Raw genomic sequence first — 19036 nt, 5'->3', positions numbered from 1 at the left:
ATAGGCCTATTTTTGCACACATAATAACCCTGATCCAGATAATGCACACTGAATTACTGTTACCCCAAAAAGAAAGAAAAGGGGTGGAGAGAGAGAGAGAGAGTTGGAAACAACAGCAGTGTGAGTTTTTAAAAAACTGCATTTCCACAATGAAAAACACAGCCGAAAAAGTAGTGTTACACACAACTTATCTGGTTTTGATTACATGCTTAATTAAAATTCTATCAAAACTTGCTAGAGTATTCTTGTTAAAACACAACTATAGCATGAGCTCTCACAAAAACTGGCATATGCAATTGAATTTTGTGATTCCATTGCCACTGGTCTGAAATGTGGAGCTCAAAAGCTCTGCTTGGAGCTTAATCAGACAGAGTGGTTAGCTGACCTACATCACCATCCCTCCATCAATGGTGAATACCTGCAAGGCAGCAATAATGGTCTAAGCACCAAACTGGTGAAAAATAGGGAAATATGGGAGGAGTGATAACTGCAAAAGAAACAAGAGACAGAAACAAAGACTCGACTCATCATACTGAGCCTTTAAGTCCCATAAGTTGGGACAAGAAATTGGTCAAGACAACAGTATCAGGTTCTCTGTGATCCATGCCTTTAACCAATAAATTGCAGCCACTGGTTGGGCTAACAACTCCTTTTAAGAATGAGTCAAGTATGTGAAACAATATTAAAATAAACTATAGCTCTGAACCTGTCCAGTAATATAACTGGCGGCAGGATTAATGGCCAAGAACTCCACCAGTCCAGCAACTTCTTCTGGTTGGCCATACCTTCCTGAATCCACACAGTAGAATAACAACAATGCTTAGAATCTTAACAAGACAAGTTCTATTATCATACTTGACAATCTCCTCTAATGTAGCACTTTCTAGCACTCTTAGGTATCATTAAATAAAGTTTTTCTTACAGTCTCACCTAATGGGATGGTCTCCAAAATTTTCTTCTCAATGTCTTCGCCTAGCTTGGATGTCATGTCAGATGCAATGAACCCTGGGGCAACAGCATTAACCTGAAAGGAAATTCTTTAATCATTACTGTTTTCCATCAACTCGTCCTAGCTACATCTTAGGATGTCTGACAACTAAAATAAAAGGACACAAATTTCTAAGAACTCACGTTGATGTTTCTGCTTGAATATTCCTTTGCAACAGACTTTGTCAAGCCGATTACCCCTGCTTTTGCAGCACTGTAGTTGGCTTGGCCTACGTTGCCAACCAGACCAACAACTGATGCTATATTGACTATCCTTCCCTGCAACCAAAAAAAAAAAAAAAAATTGATGTCACAAGTACAGCAGAAGTTAATGTCCATACCATGTATAATCTGGTGTTTATATTTTATTTTATTTATCCTTTTATAGGCACAGTCAGCTCTCAGAGAGTTGAGAGCATCTGGAGCCTAAGCAAATGAAATTTGCTTTTTCTTGTGACATCAGGAAATAGGGCAACAAAGCACAATTTTCCTTTGGGGGTGGGGGAAGAGACCTCTTGCAGTTTTTTTAGCTTTATTGGAGATATACTCCACATTTCAAGGATAGAGATTATATAGTAACCATGCCGTGTTTATGATAAATTACTGTATGTCAATATACCACACTCCATCTCCATTATAACCCAAGAAAGGGGTTCCAAATACTAAGAGAGAAGTAAACTTTGTGGCAACTCTGATTCACCCGAGCAGAAATGACACCGAACCAAAAGAATAAGAATTTTGAGATGGCAATGCCATGTTACCTTTTTCTTCTTCATCATAATTTTTGCTGCCGCCTACAAAGAGTAAATTGAATCAGTTTCATATAGGATAGATCAGACAATGGACTTCTGTAGAAAACAACACATCTGACATACATACCTGTGTACAGAGAAATACACCTGTGAGATTCAGATCAATAACCTCCTGCCACTGAGATTTCTTCATTCTCATCAATAAAGTATCCCGAGTAATTCCTGCAAGTGGAGTCGATAAGTTTGCGAGAGCAAAAAAATTGATATTATGATAGGCAGGTCACATTTACTCACCTGCATTGTTTATCAAAACATCAACAGTTCCCCATGCATCAACTGCCTGCAGATGTGAAAATTCATTAAGCTTACCACAAGAAGCATCAAGCTAACTCATCACTTAGCAGAGATTACATTTGCTTACAGTTTTAATCATTGCTTCAACATCTTCTTCTTTCGAAACATCCCCTCCAAAAGTCAAGGCTTGTCCACCATTTGCCTCAATCTGCGAACAGCCAAATAATCTATCACCAGTGAAATATATAGTACAGTATAAACTACCAATTAGACAAGACAATAGTGTATTGAATAGATGCAACCATCCACCTCTTTGGAGACTTCCTCAGCTTCCTTTGATGACCTTGCATAATTAACAAGGACCTGTGTAGCACAACAAAAACCGCAATCATCACTGGTGAGATCAAAAGATGAATCGGAAAACATATCCCACCTCAAGAAGACATCTTGTATCGCAAATACGCAATCATGAATGGGAAATATTAATTGGGGTTCATCCCATTATACAGAACATAAACATGACATGGTACATGAATCAAATTAATAAGAGAAGCACAGAGCTTAAGTTCAGTAATCCCATTAACCAAAGCAATTTCTAGCAGAATAATCAGATCAACCACTCAGATTCAGACTGCATTGCTTAGTAAAAAAAAAAATTGTACATTTCTATTCATAAGCAAACACGTATTATCATCCAACCACTAACCTTACAACCAGCTTTTCCCAATGACAATGCAATTGCTCTACCAATGCCTCTAGAAGCACCAGTCACAATAACCACAGGAGATTCCACATTTTGGGCTACTCCAGTGCTTGCTTGTTCAAGTGTGGCAACCTGAGCCCTTACTCCTGTATTTATCATTATAATTCTTGAAAATCTCACTCATTGCTACCATACATGGTAAATTCCTCACTATGGTAAAGCTCCAATAACAATAATGATAACATAAATGAGTTTGGTTCAAGTTACTCTGGTCTTTATCAAAGTTACATGAGTCAATAACTTCCAATTGGATTTTGATTTTTTTTTAATTATACTGTTGGATTCCATTTTCTCCGTATACCCTACTGATCAAAGGTTTATAACTATCTCATCTATTAAATGTCTAAATTTTTAAGTACTTATAAAATATGGGTTTACTGATCAAATAGTAAATAACATCAAATCAACATGAAATTTGAAATACCTATTAAAATCATAGAGAATATATATATATAATCTAATGGTCAAAATACATGTTATAGTATTTAAACGGTTAAACGGGGCCTTAATATAAGCTGTAACATTAAGCCAGAGTGACACCATGTGTAACTTGATTTCTGACACACTCACGTGTAACTTGAAATTCAATTTTCTTCCCCTCAAATTTCAAATTTTATAATTTCGTCCTTGAAAGTTTTAAAACATATCAATTTCGTCCTTATGTTGAGGACAAATTTGATAACTTACGAATTTGTAATGTGAAAAAAAAAAATCATATATTTTTGAATTCGGTGGACCTTAGAACTACAAGCACGAAAAAGTGTATCTTAGCATAAAAGAAGAAAGCAACGTAAAAGAGAGTTCACTTTCAATTAATCAATGCGAAAACAAAACCCCTAATCACTCATTTATGAATACAAATAATACGATGCACACAGTAAGAGAAAAAAAAAAAAAATTAAAAATCAGCTTTTTACCAGACGAAGAAAATGAGCTATTCGATGTGCAGTGGAGGCCGACGCGAATCCGGGCCTGACCCGATCCGACTCCGCCGCAAACCGGAGACCATTGGCGAAACTGATGAGCTAATTTATTACAATCAACGGAACCACCGAATTTGGCGGCGGATTTGAAGGCAACGACATTGGATCCGGCGATAGTAGCCATGGCAGCTCCGAAGAAGAATGAGAAGCGAAGAAGAGTGTAGCCAGAAATGAAACTCAAAGCAAAAAAAAGCTTTTGTGTTTTTTTGGTTTTATAAGGCAAAAACACAAAGCAGAGAAGAAAATGTTGGTTTTTGCTTTGGAAGCTCCGGAGTGGGCGATGGAAACGAAGTCGTGCGGGGGACTCTTTGATTGGAGCTGACAGATCAGATTTGTGGGGCTAATTTTTTTGGTTAATTACCATGCACCCCAGTTTGAGTTTTATTGTTTATGAGACACCTGTGGTTTCGGTGTAGGGTTAAAATGGTCATATTCTGTGGGTTTTTGTTGGAGGTTTTGGACTTTTTCGGGTGGAAAAATTAGTTGATCCACTTTACCAAAGTAGGACATAATTAGAGAAACGTCACCGTTTTGTTTGACACAAAACGTCTCGTTTCATTGCAAAGCAAAGCAAGGGGAGCGGAACCAATTTAATTTCATGAAACAAGCATGTCGGTTTTGTGTACGGAAAAGTAGGGATTATAAACAATGCAGCGGAGCAAGCTGAATCATAAGTGCTTTGTCCTTTGCTCTAGCTTGACTTGTCCTACACTCCTACCCTATATGTCGATGCAAGCTGTCTAACCTCTTACCTACTCTGTCTCACTTCGATTCGTAGGCTTTACCCGTGTTAATCCACTTTGCCTCACATTTATTTCATTTATATAAAATTATACTTAAAATTACAATTAAATTGATCATACAAAATCAAATTTATTTTTTGTAAGAAACTTAACCATATAAACCAAAGTATTTAACAAGATAATTAAAAAAAAAACTCTTATTACTTAAGTAATTTAATAATTGCGCTCCACGTAAAATATTTTCAAGTGTTTAATATGATATGTAAAAAATTTCAAGCAAACCTCCAAAACTAGGGGCTCAACCACCAAAGTCGCTAATGCTAGAGATTCGGCAACCAAATTGCCAAAGTCGGAAGCCAAATAGTGGCTTCAGCGACCACACTACCACCAAAACATCATTTTTGATGACTGGACTGCTGACAACCACCTCTAAAAAGGTGGCACTAGCACCAAACCGCCAACGACTAGTACCAAAAAATTCCTAATTAAATTAGATTAGATCTTCTTTAAACAAACTCTAATTAAATTAGGGATGCTCTTTTCTATAAATTCTCTAATTTGAATTTTTTTAGCACTTATTAATTAAATATATGTGATATATATATATATATATATATATATATATATATATATATATATATTGTTGAACTTTTCTATGTATTACATAGATTAATGACTAGTATAATATGTAATAAAATTTGAGCCTTAGAAGGTGCGGCTGTGCACAAGTGGTTGTACCTTTTCATGTCAAGTGACTACTCTTTATTATTAAGGACTTAAGTTACAACATAATGCTAATAAAATTTGAGATGATTTCAAAATTATACTTTAAATTTTAAGAAGTTTCAATTAAAACTGTGAACTTTTTAAATCGCTTTTAATTTGCACCCTCAATGAGTCATCATTTGTTGGATATATTTTAACAATTTATTTTTGTGATAAAGCAAAAGGAAAATACAGAGATCCAAAAATAAACAACAACACAAATAGATGTGATAGGTAACAGCAATATATAAACACTGAATATATATAAGAAGAAATCTGCAAATAATTAAACTCACAGACCAAATGTGGGATGAATGATTCAGATCAAGTCTTGTGTTTGACATAATGTCCTTAAAGCAGATTTCGCCCCTCACACAATCTGTGGTGCTTTGAGACTCACGGACGTCTGCCTCCCAGCATAAAATGATCTACAGCACGGATAAGAAGCACACAAGATCCGTATTATTCGAACTACACTATGAGAGGGTTTGGATAGCACTTATTTTTTCTGCGTTTACTTTTTTTGCGTTTTGCTTTTTTTTTTTTCTTCGTTTGCTGCTGCAGGGGGACAAATGCACTGTGCGCGCACTGTTCATGTACTTTTTTAGCAATTTTTTATTAAAAATGAGTCCTGCAACACTATTCACACATTTAAAAATTATTTTGCTACAGTATTTTCAGTTTTCAGTTTTCAGTTTTCAGCAATAAGTTCTATCTAAACGGACCCTATGTCTCTTTCTCTCTCTTTGACTCAAATGAATGCACAAAAATATTCTCTCTGGGAGAGTTTCTCTAAAAGTTATTTTTCATGAATGAGAGACTATGAAATTATACGTAACTTAAAACAGAAACACTGTTTCCGAGATAATAGCTGTATACAGTCTTTTTGACTCAAAAAATAAAATAATAAAATATTATTATTAATTAGATAGATGGGCTTAGTCCACACATGCCTAAAACCCAACCCAAAACTTATCTTCTCTATCATTTCCAACATGGGACTCAAGAATTTTTACCACTTTAATATCATGTTCAAGTGGTCACATTAGGAGTCGATTTCTTATTCACTCTATACTAACACCATTAACTAAAACTAATAAAAATTATAAATAAGTTGTGGTCAAACCTATACTTCTAGGTTTAAAATCTTATTATCAAGAGTTTCTAGAAATTTAAAATAAATTCCATTATTTATTTTATATTAAGTAATAGTTTAGCATAAATTTTAATTTTAATAAGAAAAGTTAGATCTTAAATGTTGTGCTTAAACTAAATTTAAGTATTGCAAGTTGTATGACATGATTTTGCCATGTTGATATGCGTTCATCATGTAATTTTTGTTCTTTATTTTTACTCGCCATTTTCTTATTCAACTTTAAATATATTATTGAATTTTTTTAATTTACATATGGTTATGGTTCTTAATTAAGACGTGCATCACAAGAATGAAATTCTTTTAAAAAATAACACTAATAATATTATAGGTTTGAAACAACATCTTATTCCCAATCATTTTTAATCCATGTATTAATGAAGCTCAAATTCATTCATAAATTCTGTCAATAGAAAAAAAAAAAAATTCTTTCTTTTTATATTATATTTAAGTAATTTAAACTAAAAATTAAAATCAGAATAATTTTCCTTAAATTCATTTATGCATACAAACAAAGTATTAAGAAAGTTGTGCATGTGCAAGCACTGAATTTAACAATTTTCATGGGGCAAAATGTATCAATAGGTTTTACAATACTTCACTTATTGGGTTAAGCTAAAAACTCGGTAGTCTTAGCATTAGGAATCACTACAGAGTAAAATGACACTATCTGACATCCTTTGACCCCTGAAATCGCATTGATTAATGCAGAACTAATTTAACCATAGCTACAAATTAAAATCAACTGGCAGAGGAGAAGCCAGGGGCATTTGCTGATTTGTGTGGTTCATATCTGCTAATTAATCTCTCCTTTCTTGCAAGTACCAAAAAATTCTTACTTTTTGATGAGCTTTTGATGAGCTTCAGCAATAGGTAGAGAAAGCCACCTCCACAAGCTCAGAAGAAGCACAGGTGGAGATTTAACAGTTTCAAACCAAATAATAGCCAGAGGTCCATCAAAGTCAGAGAGTGTGTATGTACATGGAAAACTCTAATAAATAAACCTTAATTATATAACAATATATCTACCATTTACATTTAGAGCATGCATAAAAGCCTTATGATGTAGAAACTAAGATGTGGACTATAAACTGTCTCAAATGGACAAAAATAATCATGCAACTTTTGGTGGTTCTTTGGAGTTGTTCTTGTGACAAATCTTCACAATAAGCTTTTTTCAACTGCTAAAAAATTTAAAAAGATAATGACATATAGGGAAGCATACAAATAAGTATTTTTCACATAAAAGAAAAAGAGGGAAAATGAGTGAAAAAAACGCCAATTACCACTTCAAAAAAACTAAACAAAAATAAATAAATAAAGGTTCTGTCATAAAATAAAAGAGAAGTAATAGTAGCAAGAAATATAGCTAAAGGAGAACATGGCTTTTTCTATGAAGTGGTCATCCACTTTTCTTTTTATATTGCAGGAATTACAAAGAGTAACTTTTATACTCTCTATCAAAAGTACTCCTTACAGCCTTTCCAACAACACATATATATAGCGCCTTCAAAGTCTCTAGAATTCCAAAGAAGAAATGAATATCAATATTTAATTGGCTATTGATTCGGTGCGGTGATGAGATGACCCTCAAGACAAAAGCTGAATTTTGATAGTATAGAGTTATACGTAAATTTCAATTCCAGGATACTTGGCTACAGAAACCAATAGTATAAGGTGACCCTACATGTTAGGAGATATTTCACAACACTCTCATTACATTATAGAAGTGACAGAATACTTAAATATCTCGTAAATAATAATTATAAAAGAAAAAGATGATAAAGTTAACTACAAACTTCATGAAGAACATGGTAATCTGCATCTAATTCAGCCAATTGATTCTCATCCTCTTTCTTTTTCCAGGTAAAATGTTAGAAAACCATTTAACTTCACAATTGCAGCTACAAGCGTCGCAAAGTGCATCATCGTCTGCATCTAACTCAATGTCATTTGATTCCCATCCACTATTCCTTATTAGAACTTGGCATGGTTCTTCACGGCAACACATTACTAGTTGTCTAACAATAAAATTTCTAACCCAAAACCCACTTTGCATCAGAGTCTTCGTTCTCTTTCGGCATTCCTTCATGCCACCTGAGTTAGACCTTTTCAAAGAAGATAGAATCCTTAAACCCTCTTGCTTCAATTCACCTTCAGAACATAGTAGAATTATCCCATACACGTATGTCGCTTCTAGATGGCCTTTATCAGCCGCTCTTTTCAAGTATTCAAGCCCTGATTTTATCCTCCCCAAACTAAAATAATCAATCACTCCTTGCCTGAATAAGGACTCGGGGTTTCCAAACTTCAAACAGAGTTCTAAAAACGACGATGCTTTCTTACTCAAATTACTCAAACAAAAAGGATTTGTTGGAACTTTCTTGAGTGATGCCTGTTGAAAGATATAAAAATCCTCTGCCAACTCCGAAAAATCTTTGCAGCTCAATTTGACATTGAATAGGTCAGCCAACGATGTTGAGGCAACATAACCAAGAACTTCTGTCCACAACTCCTTTGGAAGAGAAGATTTAATGGACGAAGAATAAGACTTTCTCTTGTAACTTGTTGTTCTCTTGTATTCAATTTTCCTCGTTGCCTCTATTTTAGCCATTGATGCAAGCGTGACAAAACTAGAGAAAACTTAAAACGTGCAGAAAACTTTCAAGGAAGCAATATACAGAGATATTTTAGGGTTGCGTCTAGTATTTAAGAATCCAAATTGGTTTTTAATCCTAAAAAGTAACAAAGACCAAAACCTACACGGATTAGAAAAAACTTGGAGAAGAAGGGCGGTAACCCCACCAATACTACTACCTGTCAACCTGTACGAGAACCCCACCGCCTTAACCGAACAAGTTCATCATTATTATAACTCGACAATTCTAAAATTGAACGAAACCCAATTTGCCAAAAGAAGAAAGCTTTCATATATTTTAACTGATATTTTGGTAGTAGAAAATTAAAGGCCCACATTCCATGACAAAGTACTCATACAAGCCTCGTGGCTAACTTTGATTCATATATCTAAATTAAATACCATAAAATTTTTGTATAACATTTTTCGCGGAAATTGAATTATCTATATTTCTAATTTATAATCTATTTATCTATAAATACTATATAACTGCCCCCAATCAGCCCAGCCTAACTAACAATTACTCCACCCAAAATCTTAATAAAAACAAAACTTAAAAAGTAAATTAATAAAATTCCTAGTTAGCCCAATATTAAGAAACAATACTATTTTGTGTGTGTGTGTTTTTTCTTTATTGACAGATGATTGCACCTTAATGTATTAATAAACAATCATTTTTGTGTTTCTTTTGTCTATATTGATAGATAATTGTATCTTAATGTATTATGAAACAATAATTTTGCGTATATGTCTTGATTAATAGTTTATTAATACTATATAGACACCTATTTGAAGTTTTTTTTTTAACTTTTTTTGCTTATACTCCGACCATCTAACTTTTATATATATATATATATATATATATATATATATATATATATATATATATTAAAAGCATATTAAAAGTCAAAGCATAGAGCAAATAGATTTCAATTGGATTCTTAATTTTGTATCACATGTCCCATCTAATTTTTAATATTTGTACCAAGTGAATTATTAAGTGCAAAAATCGGAGAATCCAAAATCTAATTATTTAGTGTCTATCTAATTTTTTTAATTTTTGTAGCAAGCGAATTATTGGATGTAAAAATCGAAGAGTATAAATCCAATTAAATTTTAATCATGTGTGTGTGTGTGTGTGTGTGTATCCCAAGCTTAGAGAAAATTTAATTAAATTTCAATTGGATTATCAATTTTGCGCCACATGTTCCATTTAATTTTTAATTTTTGTGCCAAATGAATTATCTATCTATATATATAAAAAGCCAAAACTCAGAGAAAATCCAATTAAATTTCTATTAGATTCTCAATTTTGCGCCAGGTGTCTAATCTAATTTTAAATTTTTGTGCCAAATGAACTATATATCTATATATATAATAATAGGTCAAGCTGAGAGAAACTCAAATTAGAATTCTAAATTAGAATTTCAATTTTATACCATGTGTCCTAAATTATTTATCTTTAAAGAGTTTTATTTCTTAATTTTAAAATCAAATGTGGGACCACATCATAAATATTCGATCAAGTGAGTTATTAAGTACAAAAATCAAAGAGTCTAGAATAAATAAACTATAAAAAAAAAAGTGTTTCACAATAATTAAAAAAAAATGGACAATTTACATTTCATACCTAATAATATCCTTAAAAAAAATTTAAAAAAGTTAACAAAATATAAAAATGAATATCAATAGTATTTAAATTTTATATATAGAAATTGTATTATGCATCTTATTGTATATTTTTAAATGTATCTATGCATATGCATGGAGTTATAAGCTACTATATATATAAGCAAAGCTGAGAGAAAATCCAATTAAATTCTAAATTGGAGTCTAATTTTGGGCCACGTCAAATTTATAAATTTGTGTGTCAAGTGAATTATTAGGTGCAAAAATCAAAGAATTTAAATTCACGTACAATTTTGTGCCATGTGTCCTATCTAATTTTTTAATTTTTGTGGCAAATGAATTATTGGGTGCAAAAACCGAAAAGTCTAGATCCAATTAGGTTCTAAATCATGTCTAATTTTGCGAAATGTGTCTCATCTAATTTTTAAATTTCTGTGTCAAGTGAATTATTAGGTGCAAAAATCAAAAATTCTAAATTGAAATTCAATTTTGTGCCATGTGTCCAATCTAATTTTTTAATTTTTGTGATAAGTGAATTATTAGGTGCAAAAACCGAATAGTTTAGATCCAATTAAATTCTAAATCATGTCTAACTTTGCACCATTTGTCTTATCTAATTTTTAAATTTGTGTGTTAAGTGAATTTCTTAGGCACAAAAATCAAAGATTCTAAATTGAATTTTAATTTCAATTTAATTGTGTACCATGTATCTCATCTAATTTTTTAATTTTTGTGGCAAATGAATTATTAGGTGTAAAAATTGAAGAGCCTAGATCCAATTAGATTTTAAATCATATATATATATATATAGGCAAAACTGAGAAAAAATCTAATTAAATTCTAAATTGGAGTCTAATTTTGAGCCACCTGTCTCATTTAATTTTTAAATTTGTGTGTCAAGTGAATTATTAGGTGCAAAATCAAAGATTCTAAATTGAAATTCAATTTTGTGCCATGTGTCCAATCTAATTTTTTAATTTTTGTGATCAATAAATTATTAGGTGCAAAAACCGAAGAGTCTAGATCCAATTAAATTATAAATCATATTTAATTTTGCACAATGTGTCTCATCTAATTTTTAAATTTGCGTGTCAAGTGAATTATTAGGCGCAAAAATCAGTTGGTTCCAGTTAGTTCAACTGGTAAAGTCTCTGATGGTTGTATAATAAATCTGAAGTTCAATCCCCGTTTACACCAAAATCTGATGGGTGTTTTGCTCTGATGATAAAGAGCTATCATCAAAAGTGGACGCCATAGGTTGAAACTCTCTATAAAAAAAAAAGGCGCAAAAATCAAAGATTCTAAATTGAATTTTAATTGAAATTCAATTTTGTGCCACGTGTCTCATCTAATTTTTTAATTTTTGTGGCAAGTGAATTATTAAGTGTAAAAATCGAAGAGTCTAAATTCAATTAGATTTTAAATTATATATATATATATATATAGGCAAAACTGAGAAAAAATCCAATTAAATTTAATGGGTGTTTTGCTCTGATGATAAAGAGCTATCATCAAAAGTGGACGCCATAGGTTGAAATTCTCTATAAAAAAAAAAGGCGCAAAAATCAAAGATTCTAAATTGAATTTTAATTGAAATTCAATTTTGTGCCATGTGTCTCATCTAATTTTTTAATTTTTGTGGCAAGTGAATTATTAAATGTAAAAATCGAAGAGTCTAAATCCAATTAGATTTTAAATTATATATATATATATATAGGCAAAGCTGAAAAAAAATCCAATTAAATTTTAAATTGGAGTCTAATTTTGAGTCACATGTCTCATTTAATTTTTAAATTTGAGTGTCAAGTGAATTATTAGGGATACAAATCAAAAAGTCTAAATTCCATTAGATTCTAAATTGAATTTCAATTTTGTGTCATGTGTCCCATCTAATTTTTTAATTTTTGTGACAAGTAAATTATTAGGTACAAAAATCAAAAAGTCTAAATTCAATTAGATTTTAAATCATATATGTGATTTAGAATAAGAGGAGCCTAATTTTAGGCAGCCACAACACAGTTGGGTTCAAAGATGCTCAACTTAATGCCCCAATTTTTTTTTTTTTTTTTTCTTTATGGGAAAGAGAGGATGACTAGAGGTGGCTTTTCCTATTTAGGTGTGACTATAATAATATCCCACCCAATGGGTTCACAAAACCATCGCTGTCCAGTTCCACCAATGCATAAGTGAACATTAAAGTCGATGTTTCACCAAAACACTTAAAGAGGGCATAGTGACCGTTGAACCACACCCTTGGTGGTATTTGAAATGACATCTATACACATCATTTTTAATCCACTTATTAATAAAGCTCAAATTCCTTCATAAAATTATTCAGCAAAAAAAAAAAAAAATCCTTCATAAAGTTTCATCAATAAAAATCATTTCATATTCTGTTCAAGTCGTCAAAACTAAAGATTGAAATCCAAATCATTTTCCTTAAATTCTTTTATCCAAATATACCAACTACTACCAAAATTGTACATATGAAGCACTGAATTCAACATTTTTCATGGGGAGTAGATCAAACCATCGCAGCTACAATGTATTGCTAGGGTTTACAATGCTTCAATCATCGAGTTGAGCTGAAACTTGGTAATATTAGCATTAGGTATCACTACAGAGAAAAATGGCATCCTTTGTCCCTTGGGATGGCGTAGACAAATGCAAAACTAATTTAACCATAGCTACAAAATCAAGTGACAGAGGAGAAGCCAGGGGAATTTGCTGTTATATTCCAACCAAATATAACAGATAAAGGAAAATCAAATTCAAAATGCGTGCATGCACATGACAAACTACAGAAAATACCTTAATTTGATAACAATCTACAGTTTGCATTTAGAACAGACATATAAGCCTTACAATGTGGAGTCCGACCGACTTCAGCATATGGGCAAAAATGATCATGCAACTTTTCGCACTGGTTTTTTGGAGTTGTTCTTGGGACGAATCTTCACAAAAGCTTTTTCCAACTCCTGAACAAATTTATTAAAATTAAAAAAAAAATAAGAGGTCATATGAGGAACCACATAGATAAGTATTTTCCATCTGCGAGATAGAGAAGGCCAAAGAAATAAAAAAATAATTAAAAAAAAAAGTCTCATTCTCAGTTTTGTAGACCAATCACTCATGTTGAACTAGAACAATTTCGAATTCTATTAAGTAATCAACTGAATAACAAGAGTTCCACATGACCACAGCCATCCTAGCTTTTCTAATGAAGAGGCCATTTGAATGCATTATAATTTTGCACCCACTTGAATGCATTCTAATTTCTCAATTTTTAAGGCCAGAACACAAGTTGACCTGGAAGCAATTAGATTTGCCTCCATAAGAACTGGCCATGACAATGCTAATGAGCTCCGGCTCAATGGCCCCTTCCTCTTTCCTGAATAATGTGACGGAGGATAATGTCCTGGGTTCACTACCCACAAGCACGTGTAACTTACCTCTCAATAAAATCAAATAAAAAGACATGATGATCAAAATATGCAAAGCATAGATTTCCACCAAAAAAATAATTAGAACAAGGATTTCCATCTACATTAATATTTTAATACTTAAATTGCAAACTAGTCACATACTGATAAAAGTTTTTTAATTCTAGGCTTCTAAAAGAGGACAAAGAACGCTCATAGGGACCAGCAGATGCAGAACTCCAGCAGGGTGGGTTTGCAAGAAGAAAAGTTTAACCATTCAACAAGAAGTTTAACCATTCTTACTGAGAAATTGGATTAAAAAACAATCTTACTTGTGCAAGTAAGAAATCAAGGTAATTAAATTGTGTATGTTCTTTTTCTAAGGTGTCCGATTTGTGTGTCCAAAATAAATGCCCAGATCAGCTAGTTAGTGACAAAGACGTCTGTGTCTGTTTGGGAAGAATGCATATAAAATTCAACCAAAAAAAAAAAAATTGGTAAGAGAATGTGGAACGAGGAAACTGTCTTATAAAATTCTCCAAGCAACATCATCAAAATTACTACTACTGGTGAATGTAAGCAGTTGGGATGGTTATGCATCCCCTCCAAAGAGATGATTGCACATCCATGCCCTCCATGCAACATTGATGCAGCCAGTGCCACCTAAAGATTCGTCTGGAGAATTGTGGCTGCAACTATGCCAGAGAAATCTTTTTCCATGTAGACAGTATATTCTTTCTTCTTTTTCTTTTTTTTCTTTTTTTTTTTTAATTCCTTTCACAAGACACTGGATTGAAGAGAGCAGACCACTAGTGTAAGAAGATTGGGCAGAACTACTACGATGGATTCTAATCAGTAGGTATTTAGAGGTCAAATTAGGCCATCAAATTCGGGTGATGTCGAATAACTTGGGATTGTACCTTCAGTATTTACCCTTCAAAATTTTTATTAGAACTTATTTAAGCCGGAGGCAGATGATGTCTACCATTTGATACACTCTGAAAATCCCTCACTAGATTCTCAAAAATAAGAAGAAAAAAAGAAAATCCCTAACTTGACAGTCTTACCTAGTATTCCTCAAAAATTTTACTAATTCTTTTATGTTTCTGCCAGCCAATAATCTTCTTGTCAAAAAGGTGAAGCATTCCCAATTTTGTATGTGCATGCAGGAACAGTTCAACATAAGCTAATGACATCTTAGAAAGTTATAAAGAAACTCAAATTACCGGGTTTGGTTCCTTTTGAGATGTCTCCGTGGTCCAAAGGCCCTCCAAATTGTAGTACTCTCTAGCCTTCTCATCAAGAGCATGAACAATAATTTTTCCTGAAGAAAAACAAATCGACATTAAAAATAAGATAAAAGGATGACACATTTTACCAGAATACAAGTTTACCTATCAAAAAAAGGATGGCACATTCAGCATTTTATAAAGCATGTTGTTAGAAACACCTTTTCTTTTTCTTTTTCTGATAACTAGAAACACATACTGGATGTATCATAATTGAAGATAATAAACTGAGATTAAAAAATAAATAAATAAATAAAAGATTCAACTAGATATTTGGATAATGTACTTTGAATTTTTTTTTTTTTGATAAGTTGGATAATGTACTTTGAATTTAGAAGTACAAAAATATTACCGGGCAATACACAAATATGATAAGAACATTAGACTAAGTAACTCCTATCAAGCACCACCCACTGCCATCTAATATTTACCATAACAAGGAAAAGAATTCTCAAACCCATCTGATTTATTTTCTAGATATTTTTTTCTTTACTTTTATGAGTATTAGTAAGAAATTTTGAACCCAAGACCTCACAGTTTTCACTCATCCATCCTATTTAGCAGCAGATTTATGGGATCCCATTGATTATACCAAACAAGTCCAAAACACTTTGAAACCAACTAACATTTGTAAAATGTAATACAAGAAAGAGCAGCACAGACCAGAGTCAATGACAATCCACTTTCCTTCCTCTTGGCCTTCAACACTCGGCAGAACCTTCCGATCCACTCCTTTCTGCTTCTGCTTAGCCTGCTCATACAGATTAATTCAATCACCAAATAATAATAATAAACTTATAGATAACTGAACAATAACTTATCACCAAAAATTAGCATAACTTTTGCACCAACCTATTGGCCATTGAGAAAAGGTCCCCAACTTTTTTGTTGTTGAAAACTTTGCATCTTAACACTGATCATTATCTGCCTTATTTTTCATTCCATTTTTCCATTACTAAAACATCATAAATATATAAGCTTTTATACATACATCAGAATACCATTTTTTTCGATTATTTATCAAAAAGAAAACCATTTCCTAAAGATTCTCAGCAACCAAACGGAGGATTAGGAATTCAATCTTTACTTAATCAAACACAAAAGAAATTCAACGTATAATAGAAATGAAGTATTTTCCTTTTCGGCTACAGAGAGAAAACCTAACCAAAAATTAAAAATCATATTTTATTTTTTTAGCAACCAAACAGAAAATTAGAGTTTGAAAAAAATTGAGGCTTTTATACACATACATCAGAATTCCATCTCCTAAAGATTCTCAGCAACCAAACAGAGGATTAGGAATTCGATCTTTACCTTTTTTTTTTTTTTGATAAGTAATGTAAAAATATTATTAATAATAGAAAAAGTGCCTAGCGAAGTACATTAGGATGTACTATGGGGGCACAAATCAGGAACAAAAAGTACAACAATCAAGAAAAATAGGAAAAGAAGAACAAGAAAAATGAGAAAAGATCACACTCCATTCAAAGAGTCCATTTAAAGAGTGTGCAAGAAAAAAGACTTAATCTCTAGCAAAAAACGTTCACTCCCCTCAAAACTTCTAGCATTCCTTTCACGCCAAATGCACCGGATCAAGCAATGAGGCACTAATCTCCAAACATCTATGTTACGATGTCGCGCAAACTTTCCTTGCCAAACCTCAAACAACTCAAGAACAGTATAAGGCATAACCCAGTGAATACCAGACAAGCAGACAACCAAAGACCACAACTCCCAAGAATCTTTACTTAATCTAACACAAAAGAAATTCAAAGTATTAACCAAAATTTTGAAACTCATATTTTGTTTTCTCGGCAACCAAACGGATAATTATGTTTTTAAAAAAAATTAAGTTTTTATACATACATAAGAACACCAATTTTTTCAATTATTTATCAAAAAGAATACCATTTCCTAAAGATTCTCAGCAACCAAACAGAGGATAAGGAATTCAATCTTTACTTAATCAAACACAAAATAAATTCAACTAACCGATATTTAAAACTCGTGTCTTGTTTTCTCGGCAACCAAACAGAAAATTAGGGTTTTAACAAAAAAAGAAGAAGCGAGAAGAGAGGACGAACCTGCCTTGTGGATAAGGGCTTGAGCGATGTTCTTGACGTGCCAGGTGGACCTACCGGTGGCGAGGACCATGCAATCGGCCCAATCGGCGTGCATATTGGGGACCGATAAGACCTTGACGTCGTCCGCCCTAACGTCGTTGAGAACCTTCTGGATTTCTTGGAGGCTGAGGAAGGCTTTGTTGGTGGTGGCGGTTGTGAAAGACGAAGAAGAGAAGGCGGTGGGGGTAAGCCCTGGTGGAGCTGTGATCCCTTGCTTCCATGGATGGAGCGATGAGGAACGAGATCGTAGTGCCGCCCACATGAGTTTCCAACTTTTGTCACTTCTCTGCCTCGGAGATGCTATTCACAGTGTAACTCTAGTTTGGTGTGTACTTATTTTTACTGCTTTGTGCTCTGTTTGAGATTAAATTTTTTGATTGGAACTGAGATTTTTTGCTAAAATTATTGTGAATAAAAGAAAAAATTAGTTAAAATAGTACCGTTGTACTTATAAATAGTACTAAAAAGTATAATGAGGCCGATAAATAGTAGTAAAACTAAACTAAATAATAAAATAAACTCATTAGTACAGTTATACTCACAAATAGTACTAAAAAATATAATGAAGCCGATGAATAGTAGTAAAAATAAACTAAATAATAAAATAAACTGACTTTTTAATTTAGAACTAGTCACATACATAGTTCATAGTTAAAGGGTTATGAATCTTGCCCTAAATTTTAAAATTTTGTATGGAGACTCTAAAGTTAGGGTTTTGTTTTTGTTTTTTGTTTTTTTTTTTGTCACGTAATTCTATCTCAAAATGACATAGTTTTAATGCCCTAAAATTAAGGAGGTGTTTGGTAGATGAGTTTGAGTAATGTTGTTTGGGTGTTTTTGATATACGTATAGGTGAAAAAGTGTGTAAAAATATGTGTAAGTGTGTTTAAAATGCTTAAAAGTGTGTTTAAAATGGCCTACCAAACAGACCCTAAGTCATTTTATCCGCACAAAAAAAAAAAAAATCTACATTTGAATTTTTTTTTTTTTAGTTCACTATTTCCTTTCTAAACACCCACGACCAATTGACTTATCATGAAATCCTATATTAGTGGTAATGTTATTTGCGGTCTTATGTCTATGATTCAAACTCCACCTCTCCCATCTCCCTGCTATCTATCTCTAAAAAAAATACTATAACTAGACCCCAAACAACAATACACTACGGCACACGCGACAACCCAACCCTCTAAGTTCATTGCTTGAAAGCCCAAAAACCCCAAGTCCCACAGTCACTCACAATGGCCTAAAAGCATAAACAAAATTCTAACCCAAACCTTGACCACCCAAACTTCACCCCTTTCATTGATCCATGGTGAAAGTAATGAGATGAGAAATGGTTGTATAATAGGGTTAATCTTAAGTAGGAAAAATAATGGGTTCTCCCAAACCACTTGTGGATAAATTGAAATTAGCCCTAGAATATATTTGTATTTTAAAAAATAACTAAAAATTAAAAAGAAAAAATTTATTATGGAACAAACATGTAACAATC

General features: G+C 32.6%; 3 protein-coding genes across 3 annotated transcripts; all 3 read right to left on the bottom strand.

Annotated features, from left to right (window-relative positions):
• Nucleotides 1-106: 106 nt before the first annotated feature.
• LOC142628061 (3-oxoacyl-[acyl-carrier-protein] reductase 4-like) lies at nt 107-4134 on the bottom strand. The gene is made up of 11 exons (XM_075802014.1): nt 3714-4134; nt 2740-2882; nt 2343-2396; nt 2161-2241; nt 2034-2079; nt 1867-1961; nt 1749-1781; nt 1132-1266; nt 931-1024; nt 707-789; nt 107-418 (listed from the first exon to the last, which is right to left on the bottom strand). The coding sequence occupies exons 1-11, from the start codon at nt 3901-3903 to the stop codon at nt 386-388; spliced, it is 987 nt and encodes a 328-aa protein (XP_075658129.1). The 5' UTR covers nt 3904-4134; the 3' UTR covers nt 107-385.
• Nucleotides 4135-7375: 3241 nt separating this feature from the next.
• LOC142629559 (putative F-box protein At1g67623) lies at nt 7376-9154 on the bottom strand. Its single transcript, XM_075803565.1, has one exon. It carries the CDS (start codon nt 9052-9054, stop codon nt 8266-8268), a length of 789 nt encoding a protein of 262 aa, XP_075659680.1. The 5' UTR covers nt 9055-9154; the 3' UTR covers nt 7376-8265.
• A 4133-nt stretch (nt 9155-13287) lies between these two features.
• Nucleotides 13288-17897, bottom strand: LOC142629836 (protein Iojap-related, mitochondrial). Its single transcript, XM_075803875.1, has 4 exons — nt 17507-17897; nt 16082-16169; nt 15356-15453; nt 13288-13685 (listed from the first exon to the last, which is right to left on the bottom strand). Exons 1-4 carry the CDS (start codon nt 17801-17803, stop codon nt 13614-13616), a joined length of 555 nt encoding a protein of 184 aa, XP_075659990.1. The 5' UTR covers nt 17804-17897; the 3' UTR covers nt 13288-13613.
• Nucleotides 17898-19036: the final 1139 nt, after the last annotated feature.

The sequence above is a fragment of the Castanea sativa genome, chromosome 3 (genome assembly GCF_040712315.1).
Source record: "Castanea sativa cultivar Marrone di Chiusa Pesio chromosome 3, ASM4071231v1".
Classification (NCBI taxonomy): Eukaryota; Viridiplantae; Streptophyta; class Magnoliopsida; order Fagales; family Fagaceae; genus Castanea; species Castanea sativa.
Note: the sequence above shows the minus strand (reverse complement) of the source record. Positions and strands in the feature narration are given on the sequence as shown.

Excerpts from the sequence above, each read along its gene's own strand:
- LOC142629559 (XM_075803565.1), bottom strand. The coding sequence starts at position 9,054 with ATGGCTAAAATAGAGGCAACGAGGAAAATTGAATACAAGAGAACAACA.
- LOC142629836 (XM_075803875.1), bottom strand. The coding sequence starts at position 17,803 with ATGTGGGCGGCACTACGATCTCGTTCCTCATCGCTCCATCCATGGAAG. Across the intron at positions 16,170-17,506 it reads CTCAAGCCCTTATCCACAAG|GCTAAGCAGAAGCAGAAAGG; the intron begins GCAGGTTCGTCC and ends CTGTATGAGCAG. Across the intron at positions 15,454-16,081 it reads GTGGATTGTCATTGACTCTG|GAAAAATTATTGTTCATGCT; the intron begins GTCTGTGCTGCT and ends GTTTTTCTTCAG.
- LOC142628061 (XM_075802014.1), bottom strand. The coding sequence starts at position 3,903 with ATGGCTACTATCGCCGGATCCAATGTCGTTGCCTTCAAATCCGCCGCC. Across the intron at positions 2,080-2,160 it reads TTGAAGCAATGATTAAAACT|GCAGTTGATGCATGGGGAAC; the intron begins GTAAGCAAATGT and ends TCACATCTGCAG. Across the intron at positions 1,782-1,866 it reads GTGTATTTCTCTGTACACAG|GCGGCAGCAAAAATTATGAT; the intron begins GTATGTATGTCA and ends TACTCTTTGTAG.